At 41.8% G+C, this 12,406-nt stretch overlaps 1 protein-coding gene across 2 annotated transcripts in view; it reads left to right on the top strand.

The window, feature by feature from the left end:
- CATSPERB (cation channel sperm associated auxiliary subunit beta) overlaps positions 1–11,430 on the top strand; it is a 107,622-nt gene extending 96,192 nt beyond the window's left edge. For both annotated transcript variants that reach the window (XM_042990388.1, XM_007094959.2), the window contains 3 exons: positions 674–774; positions 1,458–1,532; positions 11,022–11,430. In XM_042990388.1, coding sequence (XP_042846322.1) covers positions 674–774; positions 1,458–1,532; positions 11,022–11,225 — 380 coding nt within the window. In that variant the 3' untranslated portion in view covers positions 11,226–11,430. The remainder of the gene's footprint in view (positions 1–673; positions 775–1,457; positions 1,533–11,021) is intronic.
- The last annotated feature ends 976 nt before the right edge of the window (positions 11,431–12,406 follow it).

The following is a 12,406-nucleotide window of genomic DNA, read 5'->3' as shown; positions in this document are numbered from 1 at the left end:
ACATCCCCATTTTCTGTGGTATGCTGGAGCCTAATGTTGCCAGCTTTTGAGTATCAATTGTTAAATATTCAAGCGTTTTGTGTACTGGTTGTTAAGCCATTAGTAGAGAGATTAGCCATGGTGAGGCTATTTATACCGTGGAAATTGGCAAATGCTGCTATCAAAGCTTTCTCCTCCCTTAGATCCCATGTACCATTATACCACTGCAATTTCTAATCCCCACACCATATATCTGGTTTTAGAAAGAATTACAAGAAAAGCAAGAACACCTGATCGTTTCTTTTAGAAAAGATTTAAGGGATCCTATTGTGAAAGTTTTCTGCCACCTTATCGAAAATCATTTACCAACCACTAAGGTTGCATTATCTCATTGCCAAAGATATAAAGTATGTACAGGTTAGAACTTGTCATAAGCATGGGGTTGGAAGAAAAGGGCAGCCTGAATGAAGTGGTCAAAGGGCTTGTCCTTCTTGACAATGTCCTTGAGAAGATGCATTGTTGGCCTCATTTCCCTAAGTACATTTTCTATAAAGTCAAACAGAACTGAAGGTCTGGGATAACTTAGCCATGTTACAGAGTAAATTCCTTCATTGTACCTTGATGTATGTAGTAAATTTTATGCAAAATGTGAAAACAGCATAATGTGCTTAAAATATACCTCATGTACTTTTAGAACACAGTGTACCAGAGAATGTAAAAAAATTGAAAGATTACTTAGAACCACGTCTTGATGCTCCAGTGTATAATCCTTTAGGCCTCAACTTAAGTATAAAGGTGAGTTGACAGCATTTTTGTTTTTCCTGTTTTGAGTTCACAAAGAACATGTGTCTAAACTAAGATTGGTTTACGTTTTAAAGTATAGCTGTCCATCAGTAGCAGAAACCGTATCTTTAAGATACATGGAAAAGTGTTTATTTTTCCTCCATTTCTCTTGACATTGGTATTTCAAAAGGTATCTGAAAGTAAAATTGAACACTTTACTGGTTTTTGAGCTGATAGGCAAAACTAATAGGTTATTTTTCAAGGTAGAGCAGAAACGTTATTTCCAAAATTTAGGAGGTAAATGAGTTTTCTTGTGTGTACTTTTGGATGTATACAGGTACGTCTTCATAGCCGCCCATAAGAACACATGAAATTGATATAATCTAGGTAATTATAAAAGTCAGTAACAATTAGTGAACGTATCAAAACCATGAATATGATGATTAACCCAAATTGCTCATCAAGTCCATGTTAGGTTTTGTGTCTCTGTTTCTTCATTCTAAAAAGAAGTATCACCTATTTGTCCTTCTCCCTCCGTTCTAATTTTGATACATGAAGTAGATGTGCAAGAGCCTTAGGAAGGGGATCGGATTTTTCTATGCATCATCTGTAGGGAAAGTGGCCACGGTGTGTATTTTAGCTTGAAGGAATATACGTGTCCATGCTGCTAATGACCAGGTGTGTTTTTTCCACAGGGCTCTGAACTTTTTCACTTCAGAGTGTCTGTTGTTCCGGGCGTCACTTTTTGCAACTTAGTTGAAGAATTTCAGGTATAGTAAATGCACAAGGTACTGATGGGATGATGGCTGGGGAAGTAACATGACAAATGTCAGTGCAAGAGACACTAAAGAGAAAAAAAACAAACAGCATAATTTGTGTGATACACAAGGCTTGGAGACCAGAGATCCTGAAGAATGGGGATGACATTGTCAGTAATGGTGAAGGCAGAGTGCGTGACAGGTATAGGACCCAGCAATGCTGGGAAAATTTTAATAAGTGCTTGTATTTGTTTTTATTCTCTCTCCATCTTCCATATTTAACTCAGTTTTCAGACTTTTACCGCACTTCCTCTCACGGCATCTCCCCAGAGGAACACAGGTCTATAACACTCAAGTTTCCATTATGATCTTCCCTTTGATTATCATTGTTGTGATGATAGTCTTAATAGCCTAAAGCTGTCAGGATCCAAAAGTATTTGGAACCAAAATCAGTGCCCCTTAGGGGGCAGGGAATGAGAATTTGAATTAATTGATTAATGACTCATTCATTATCGAATAGTGATACCACATTATCAAAAATAAAATCTCTCTCTCTCTCTCTCCCTCTTTCCCCACCCCTCTCCTTTTTTTTTTTCAGTATATGAAATTTATTGTCAAATTGGTTTCCATACAACACCCGGTGCTCATCCCAAAAGGTGCCTTCCTCAATACCCATCACCCACCCTCCCCTCCCTCCCACCCCCCATCAACCCTCAATTTGTTCTCAGTTTTTAAGAGTCTCTTATGCTTTGGCTCTCTCCCACTCTAACCTCTTTTTTTTTTTCTTACCCTCCCCCATGGGTTTCTGTTAAGTTTCTCAGGATCCACATAAGAGTGAAACCATATGGTATCTGTCTTTCTCTGTATGGCTTATTTCACTTAGCATCACACTCTCCAGTTCCATCCATGTTGCTACAAAGGGCCATATTTCGTTCTTTCTCATTGCCATGTAGTACTCCATTGTGTATATAAACCACAATTTCTTTATCCATTCATCAGTCGATGGACATTTAGGCTCTTTCCATAATTTGGCTATTGTTGAGAGTGCTGCTATAAACATTGGGGTGCAAGTGCCCCTATGCATCAGTACTCCTGTATCCCTTGGGTAAATTCCTAGCAGTGCTATTGCTGAGTCATAGGGTAGATCTATTTTTAAATTTTTGAGGAAGCTCCACACTGTCTTCCAGATTGGCTGCATCAATTTGCATTCCCACCAACAGTGCAAGAGGGTTCCCGTTTCTCCACATCCTCTCCAGCATCTGTAGTCTCCTGATTTGTTCATTTTGGCCACTCTGACTGGCGTGAGGTGATATCTGAGTGTGGTTTTGATTTGTATTTCCCTGATAAGGAGCGACGTTGAGCATCTTTTCATGTGCCTGTTGGCCATCCGGATGTCTTCTTTAGAGAAGTGTCTGTTCATGTTTTCTGCCCATTTCTTCACTGGGTTATTTGTTTTTCGGGTGTGGAGTTTGGTGAGCTCTTTATAGATTTTGGATGCTAGCCCTTTGTCTGATATGTCATTTGCGAATATCTTTTCCCATTCCGTTGGTTGCCTTTTAGTTTTGTTGGTTGTTTCCTTTGCTGTGCAGAAGCTTTTTATCTTCCTAAGGTCCCAGTAATTCATTTTTGCTTTTAATTTCTTGCCTTTGGGGATGTGTCGAGTAAGAGATTGCTACGGCTGAGGTCAGAGAGGTCTTTTCCTGCTTTCTCCTCTAGGGTTTTGATGGTTTCCTGTCTCACATTCAGGTCCTTTATCCATTTTGAGTTTATTTTTGTGAATGGTGTGAGAAAGTGGTCTAGTTTCAACCTTCTGTATGTTGCTGTCCAGTTCTCCCAGCACCATTTGTTAAAGAGACTGTCTTTTTTCCATTGGATGTTCTTTCCTGCTTTGTCAAAGATGAGTTGGCCATACGTTTGTGCGTCTAGTTCTGGGGTTTCTATTCTATTCCATTGGTCTATGTGTCTGTTTTTGTGCCAATACCATGCTGTCTTGATGATGACAGCTTTGTAGTAGAGGCTAAAGTCTGGGATTGTGATGCCTCCTGCTTTGGTCTTCTTCTTCAAAATTACTTTGGCTATTCGGGGCCTGTTGTGGTTCCATATGAATTTTAGGGTTGCTTGTTCTAGTTTCGAGAAGAATGCTGGTGCAATTTTGATTGGGATTGCATTGAATGTGTAGATAGCTTTGGGTAGTATTGACATTTTGACAATATTTATTCTTCCAATCCATGAGCAGGGAATGTCTTTCCATTTCTTTATATCTTCTTCAATTACCTTCATAAGCTTTCTATAGTTTTCCCTCTCCTTTTTCTATCCTGACCCTGCCCTAAGGCTAGCCCCAGTAATGAGTCCACACTGCTGCAGATGTATGTTAACTGACTATAATTTAAATAAAACCTTAAGAACTCAAATAAAATAAAATTGGCAAAAATACAGTAATTCAAAACAAAAAAAATAGAAGCATAGCAAAGGCTTCAAAATAAAAATGCAATATACACACCACCTAAGTTCTAGAGTAACCCCTGAGCAACATAGAAACCAGGAACACATGCTAGCATAGCAAAGGTTTTGAGAACTAAACTGACAATGGAGCCACCACAGAAAGTAAAGCAGAACCTGGGGTCTGAACTCGACCAGTGTGTCCAAATACTAAAACAAACAAAACACCCAACAGGGGCACCTGGGTGGCTCAGTTGGTTAAGCGGCTGACTCTTGGTTTTGGCTCAGGTCATGATCTCACTTGTGAGTTCAAGCCCCGCATCAGACTCTGTGTTGACAGTGCAGAGGCTGCTTAAGATTCTCTCTCTCCCTCTTTCTCTGCCCCTCCCCTGTTCATGCTGTCTCTGTCTCTCGAAATAAATAAATGAACTTAAAAAAACGCTTTCCAAAGAATTTTTATCAGGACTCAGAGTCTCACAACATAACTATATGTTTTTAATATTTATTTTGAGAGAGAGAGAGACAGACAGACAGAGCACAAACAGGGGAGGGGCAGAAAGAGAGAAAAACACAGAATCTGAAGTAGGCTCCAGGCTCTGAGCTGTTAGCACAGAGCCCGATGCGGGGCTCAAACCCACAAACCATGAGACCATGATCTGAGCTGAAGTCAGCTGCTTAAGCGACCAAGCCACCCAGTTGTCTCCCACAACATAAATATCTTAAATGTCCAGGATAAAATCTAAAATTACTCACTATGCCAATAACTAAGAAAATATAATCCTCAAAAGACAATCAGCACTGGACAGCAAAATAAAATAATTACACGTTATTATTTTTTTAAGTTTATTTATTTTTGAGAGAGAGAGGGAGAGAGGGAGGGGCAGAGAGAGAGGGAGAGGGAGAATCCAAAGCAATCTCCATGCTGTCAGCATAGAGCCTGACGTGGGGCTCAAACCCATGAACTGTGAGATCACGATCTGAGCCAACACCAAGAGTCAGATGCTTAACTGACTGAGCTACCCAGGCGCCCCCAGACAGATGTTTTAAACCAGCCATGATAACCAGCTCCCATGGGGTAAAGGTAAACACTTGAAATGGCTGAAAAGGGAATGGAAGAAATTCTCAGTAGAGAAATGGAAGCTGTAAAAAAGAACCACATGGAAATTTTAGAACTGAAAAATACAGTATTTAAAACTTAAAAATCACTTGATAGACTCAGTAGCAGAACAAATATGGCAGAGAAAAAAAAATCAGTGAATTTGAAAATAAATCAGTAGAAATCCACCCTGAAGAAAAAAGACTTCACAAAGAATGGCCTCCTTTCTGCCCATGAACGCCACTGAGGAAGCATCGTGAAAGTCTCCCTCCCACCGCCATCATGTCTAAGTCGGAGTCTCCCAAAAAGCCTGAGCAGCTGTGGAAGCTTTTCATCGGAGATTTGAAACAACCGATGAGAGTCTGAAGAGCCATTTTGAGCAATGGGGAACGCTCACAGACTCTGTAGGGATGAGAGCTCCCAACACCAGGTGCTCCAGAGGCTTTGGGTTTGTCACGTGAGCCACTGTGGAAGTCGTGGATGCAGCCATGAATGCAGGGCCGCACAAGACGGGCGGAAGTGTTGTGGAACCAAGAGGGCGGTCTCCAGGGAAGATTCTCAAAGACCTGGTGCCCACTTACCTGTCAAAAAGATTTGTGTCGGTGGCCTTGAAGAAGACACTGAAGAACATCATCTAAGAGATTCCTTCGAACAGTATGGGGAAATGGAAGTGATTGAAATCATGACGGACCGAGGCAGTGGCAAAAAGAGAGGCTTTCCTTTTGTCCCGTTTGATGACCATGACTCTGTAGACCAGATCGTCATTCAAAAACACCATGTTGTGAGTGCGAAGTAAGGAGAGCCCTATCTGAGCAGCAGACAGCGAGCGCTTCATCCGGCCAAAGAGATCCAAGTGGTTCCGGAAACTTTGGTGGCGGTCGTGGAGGTGGTTTTGGTGGGATGACAACTTAGGTGTTGACAGATTTGTGCGCTCAGCCACGCACAGTATGGCAGGGCCTAGCTGCTACAGAGAAGACCTGTTTTAGACCATACTCATGTGTATGGGCCAAAAACTTGAGGCCTGTGTTTGTGATTAATTATATCACAGGTTCTTTTATTTTCGGTTCTGTGGAAAGTGTAAAGCATCCCAACAAAGGGTTTTTATGTCGATTTTTTTTTTTGCACCCATGCTGTTGATTGCTAAATGTGATAGTCTGATCATGATGCTGAATAAATGTGTCTTTAAAAAAAAAAAAAAAAAAGAATGGCCTCGGGAACCTATGTGATGACATCAAAAGGTGTGACCTTTATGTCACCAGAGTCAGTGAAGGATGGGAAAAAGGGATTGATGCAGGAAAAGAAGAAAGAGGAGAAGCGGGGGGAGGGGAGAAGGGGGGGAGGTGGAGGAGGAGGAGGAGGAGGAGGAGAATGAAGAGAAATAAAGTCTGAAAATGTCCCAAATTTGGTGGAGACATAAATTTATATATTCAAGAAGCTTAATGAATCCAGACCAAAAGAGATCCTGTCTAAACACATCATAATCAAACTACTAAAAATCAAAGACAAAGAAAAAAAATCTTGAAAGCAACCAAAAAAACAAACAAACAAACAGAAAACATGTAAGTGGACAATAATTTGAATTACTGCTGATTTTTTTCTCGGAAACCTTAGAAGCTAGAAGAAAGTTGTCCAACATCTTTAACGTACGGGGGACAGGGGTAGTTTGGGAAGCAAGGGGGGCCAATCCAGAATTCTATATCTAGTCCTTCAGGAATGAAGGAAATACAAAAGCATTCCCAGATGAAGGAAAATTAGGATAAGCCACTGTCAGCAGAAACTCTCTTAAAAAAAAAAAATGTATAAAGAAGTTCTTCAGGCTGGAAAGAAATGTCAACAGAAGGAAACAAAGCTTCAGGAATGAAAGAGGGACCAAAAAAAAATGAATGAAAGAAAAGAGGGGGGTGCCTGGGTGTCTCAGTTAAGCGTCCAACTTCAGCTGAGGTCACGATCTCACGGTTTGTGGGTTCGAGCCCCACATTGGGCTCTGTGCTGACAGCTTGGAGCCTGGAGCCTGCTTCAGATTCTGTCTCCCTCTCTCTCTGCCTCTCCCCCACTCACACTCTGTCTCTCTCTCTTTCTCACTCAAAAAATAAACATTAAAAAAAATTTTTTTTTTAAGAAACAGAGGAAATGATTGCATAGTTAATAAAAAGAATCAGGGCACCTTGGTGGCTCTGTTGCTTAAGTGTCCGATTCTTGATTTGGGCTCAGGTCATGATCGTAGGGTTGTGACATTGAGCCCTGTATCAGGCTCTGTCGTGAGTGTAGAGCCTGCTTAGGATTCTCTCTCTTTCCCTCTGCCCCTCCCCTGCTTGTGTTCTCTCTCTCTTTCTCCCTCTCCCTCTCAAAATAAAATAAAGAAAGAAAATCATTAAGAAATAGAAAAAAAGCGTAAAATTTCTTGGGACTGTTGAAACCTGCTTTTCAAATATCCCGAAGCAACGGATTTTTGTGCACCATAAAGGACATTATTGGGAGAACTGAAAAAATCTGAACATCTGTAGATTAGATAACAGCATTGTCTCAGTGTTAATTCCTTGATTTCGGTAATTACAATGTGGCCATTTAAGTGAATTCTTTGTCTTTAAGAAATGCAAATTGAAGTATTTTGGCAGTAAAGAGACATTGTGTCCAGAATATACTCCTTTATGATTCTGGGGCTTAACCTTTTTTGAGACATGGTGTGGAATATTTGGATAGTCAAAGAAGATTGGAAGGGAAACATTTGAGGAAAAACTGTTTTCAAGAACTTTGGAGGAGGCGGTTTTGCTGGAGAATACGGAATTCAGAGGTGATGCAGGTGCCTAGTCTCAAAAAATAATGGATGGCTTAACTGAACAAGTGAAACTTTTATAGTGTCTGGCGAGGTGACTCAAATTTTATTTTAGGTAAAAATGGGTAAGGAAGGGATTCTGGGTAGAGGGAACAGCAGCCTCAAAGACAGATAAGGGAACGTATAAAACTTACCTCTTGAGTAGCTTATAGACATTTGGATGGACCTCAAGGTTATGTATAAGAACATGGGTAGGTTAGGGTCAAATTGTGGGAGATCTCAAATGTCGTAAAGAGAGCTCTAGAACATTCCTATTAGCAATAAGAAGATATTAAACATTTTCGAAGAAAGGTGTTTGGGGATGGACACGAGGTCTATAGGAGCCCAGTCAGAGTCAGAGTGAATCAAGGTTTACAGCAGCCCAGTCAGAGTGAATCACAGGATTTTTGTTCCAAGCGCTGGGACATGTATTTGCTCTTTCTTGATGATATTGAACAAAAAACTTGTAGCCCCAGGAGCTGCTGCTGTCACCCATGAGGGCTGTGGGGACTGAGAGGGGAGATACCCAACACCGAGGAAGCAGAACAGAAAGATGGAAACAAACCCCAAACGGACTATGATTACAGTAACTTGTATCCTCTGGCTCTAACTTCTGCATAGAAAAGAAAATTCACTTTTGCAATTACAGGTAGCGTATAAACTGTCTCTCTCATTGGCCACAAACATATTAGATCTCTCTTTTTTTTTTTTTTTTTTTTTAATTTTATTTTTGGGACAGAGAGAGACAGAGCATGAACGGGGGAGGGGCAGAGAGAGAGGGAGACACAGAATCGGAAACAGGCTCCAGGCTCCGAGCCATCAGCCCAGAGCCTGACGCGGGGCTCGAACTCACGGACCGCGAGATCGTGACCTGGCTGAAGTCGGACGCTTAACCGACTGCGCCACCCAGGCGCCCCTCTCTTTTTTTTTTTTGAATGGAAAATTGAGGGTTCTTTTTTTTCTAAGTTTATTCCGTGAGAGAGAAAGCACACGAGACCATGAGCTGTGTAGCAGCAGAGAGAGAGAGAGGGAGAGGGAGAATCCCAAGCAGGCTCCATGCTGTCAGCACAGAGCCCAACCCAGGGCTCTATCCCATGAACCATGACATGACAATCTGAACCAAAATCAAGAGTCAGACGCCCAACCGAGGCACGCAGGCACCCCAGATTAGATCTTTCTTAACAAAGCTAATTATCCAAACTCTTCTGATGGTCCAGCTTAAAAGGAAGATTTTGGTTTTTAATTTTTTTTAATGTTTATTTATTTTTGAGACAGAGAGAGACAGAGCATGAGCAGGGGAGGGGCAGAGAGAGAGGGAGACACAGAATCCGAGGCAGGCTCCAGGCTCCGGGCCATCAGCACAGAGCCCAACGCGGGGCTCAAACTTGTCAACCGCGAGATCATGACCTGAGCTGAAGTCGGACGCTCAACCGACTGAGCCACCCAGGCGCCCCTAAAAGGAAGATTTTTGTTTTCTTACAGTACCGTTTGGAAGACCACAAGTAGAATATCCATTCAGCATCTAACATTTTCTACCAAATTCCCAATAATTCCAGTACCAACTGAACACATACCATTGGCTCTAAAGAACAACAGGAGATGGTTAGGCCAGCTGATCCGTTATTGCAAGGATAAGTATCTGCCCGGATGGGAAAGAATGGTTTCTCGCTGCTCTCCACACCACTCAGCCGGGTCCACCTTTTAAATTCTGCAGCTTACAACATCCCACTTCCAGTAACAGTTCCCTATGGTCAAAATTCTTTTGGTTGCAAATAAAGCAACTTCACTTAAAAAAAATAAGTGTTTTACGGACAGATTGGTGTCCTACCAAGATGAATCTGGCGATGTTATTATGTCAACCTGGATTGACAGGGTGGAAAGGAGGCTAAGTGGTTGGTTTGTACAAGGTGAGTCGATAGAGCTCACAATAGCAGGCTCGAAAATGGAATGGAATAAGTGGAAAATAAATAAATAAATAAGAAGGGCGCCTGGGTGGCTCAGTCGGTTAGGCAGCCGACTTCGGCTCAGGTCATGATCTCGAGGTCTGTGAGTTCGAGCCCCATGTCGGGCTCTGTGCTGACAGCTCAGAGCCTGGAGCCTGTTTCAGATTCTGTGTCTCCCTCTCTCTGACCCTCCCCTGTTCATGCTCTGTCTCTCCCTGTCTCAAAAATAAATAAAACATTAAAAAAAAAAAAGGAATGGAATAAGTGAAGCTGAGAGAAATTGTAAAAGAATTGACGGCATACGAGGGCTGTTTCTAAGGAAAGGCATACCTCCTTAGGTCACTAGGAGGGATGGTGGTAGTAACTTTAATTTGAGCTATATCCTAAAACAGCGTATTGATCCTTTTTCTTATCCTTGGCATTTTCCCACATTTGCCACTGTCTTACTTCCACTCATCCCTTCTTTACCTCAAAATATGATCTTGCTTCCTGCCTCACAGACAAAACCCAAGTCACCGGGCTCAAACCACCTCACTCTCTGTCCCCACTTCTACATTTAACATAAACGGTGCCCATTCTTGACTCAAGTCCCAGAGAAGATGCCTCTGTGTCTCTCTGTTAACAATCCTGTCTCTCTTCTAGGAACTTATTTTTATTAGTTATCCATTCAGGTGTAGGAAGCATTTTGAATATACAGAAGTTTCCCTATGTTAACACCTAGAGGATTTTCTAAAGAGATGATGGCTTGAAAGAACACATACTGATTCCCCCTCCTGGGAATGCCCATTCTTCTTCTCCTCTTCTGTGGACCCAATTATTCTTCAAGATCCAGCTCAGGAAGCTCCATCCCTAGTCACCCTAGGCAGTTAGTCATTCCCTACCTGTTTTCCCAAAGCACGCTGTCCATTCCTCTATAACTGAACACAGAACTTTTCCCCACCGTATCCTGCCTACCGCCGCCATTAAAGACCAATGATAAAGGTATAGGATGGTAAATAAAATTCTTATCCTGTATTGTGTGCAAATCATTTCTTGCCAGATTGTCAAGTGACTGTCTCTGGGCTTTGTGGATGCCAAATATCTGCATGTAGCTGAGCAGAAGCTTGCTAAATTGGTTAATAATACCTCTGCTGTTGGGGAAATCATATGAAGTTCAGTGTTTCGAATGACTAGATTCAGAAAGCTAACGGACTTTGCTTTTTCCATTGCAGATTTATGTTGATGAAGTACCATTGCCATTTCCGGGACACACACTTATTGCTGTGGCCACAGCTGTAGTGCTGGGGGCATTGATTTTTATAACATTTATGCTTCAAATACGTAACATCCACCCAGGTGATATGTTCCAAAACTTTATGACAACAAACAAAGTGAACTTATCAAATCTCAGCATCAATCAGCTGCCTTATAGATGAAAATCTGAATAGTGAACAAACAATAATCACAATTCTCTCTTTATTTCCTGTTTTTATTAGACAATTCCTAGAACAATATGTTTAAATGTGAATATAAAAATGAGATAAAATGCTATTACCATTCAACTCATTATAACTCAAATTGCTATTTGTCAGTGTGTTTACCATTCTGTGTTCCTATTTTAAATACATGAAAAATTACTTATTTATTTATTTATTTATTTAATTTAATCCTTACACCCAATGTAAGGCTCAAGCTCACAACACCAAGATCAAGAGTCACATGCTCTTCTGCCTGAGCCAGCCAGGTGCCCCTACATATACAGAAAGTTTCTTTTTTTATTTTTTAGCGTTTATTCATTTTTTAAGAGACAGAGACAGACAGAGCACTAGTGGGGTAGGGGCAGAAAGAGAGGGAAACACAGAATCCGAAGTAGGCTCCAGGCTTTGATCTGTCAGCACAGAGCCTGACGCGGGGCTCGAACTCACAGACCATGAGATCATGACCTGAGCCAAAGTCGGACACTCAACCGATTGAGCCACCCAGGTGCCCCCCCAAATTTCTTATGTTAACCCTTACATAGAAGATTTTCCTTGAGGTTTTTAGAAAACTGTAAAATGACAACCATCTCTGTGTGGGATGAATTTTCCGTATGTTTTAGCTTTTATTGACTGGAGCCCATTCTGTGGAATCAGAACGCCTGTGCCTTGCTCTGTTCACAAAAGAGTATAAGCAGAACGCAGTCCTGCCAGGGAAAGGCAGGTGCGGAGGAGACCCATCCGCAGGTGTACTGTCAGAACCTCCTAGGAATTAAAGATGAAGCCATTTGAAGCAACTTCAAAACCAGACGGTAGTACCTAAAAAGAGGGAGATGCGACCCTCATTATGGGGGTGTTGGAAGAACACTGTGTGTGCAAGGTATTGGTTTACAAACCCACGTGCAGATATCCAAGAGATGTACCTCTGCGTGCTCTCTCAGAGCACCTGCTCCCAAATAGTCAGAAGATGGCCAATACATTCTGAGATCAGGCTACACTCTCTTGGAAAAGCTCAGGAGAGGCAGCACACTGCTCTGACAACGTAAGGAAAAGGTAAACATCTCGTTCAGGAGAGCCCAGCTCTGAGAGCTATAAACTGTGGCCGTGCCTGTATATCGGGAAAGGTCTCTTGAGGTGGCAGT

The sequence above is a fragment of the Panthera tigris genome, chromosome B3, assembly GCF_018350195.1.
Source record: "Panthera tigris isolate Pti1 chromosome B3, P.tigris_Pti1_mat1.1, whole genome shotgun sequence".
In the NCBI taxonomy this organism is placed as follows: Eukaryota; Metazoa; Chordata; class Mammalia; order Carnivora; family Felidae; genus Panthera; species Panthera tigris.
This window is presented reverse-complemented; position numbering and strand designations above follow the sequence as displayed.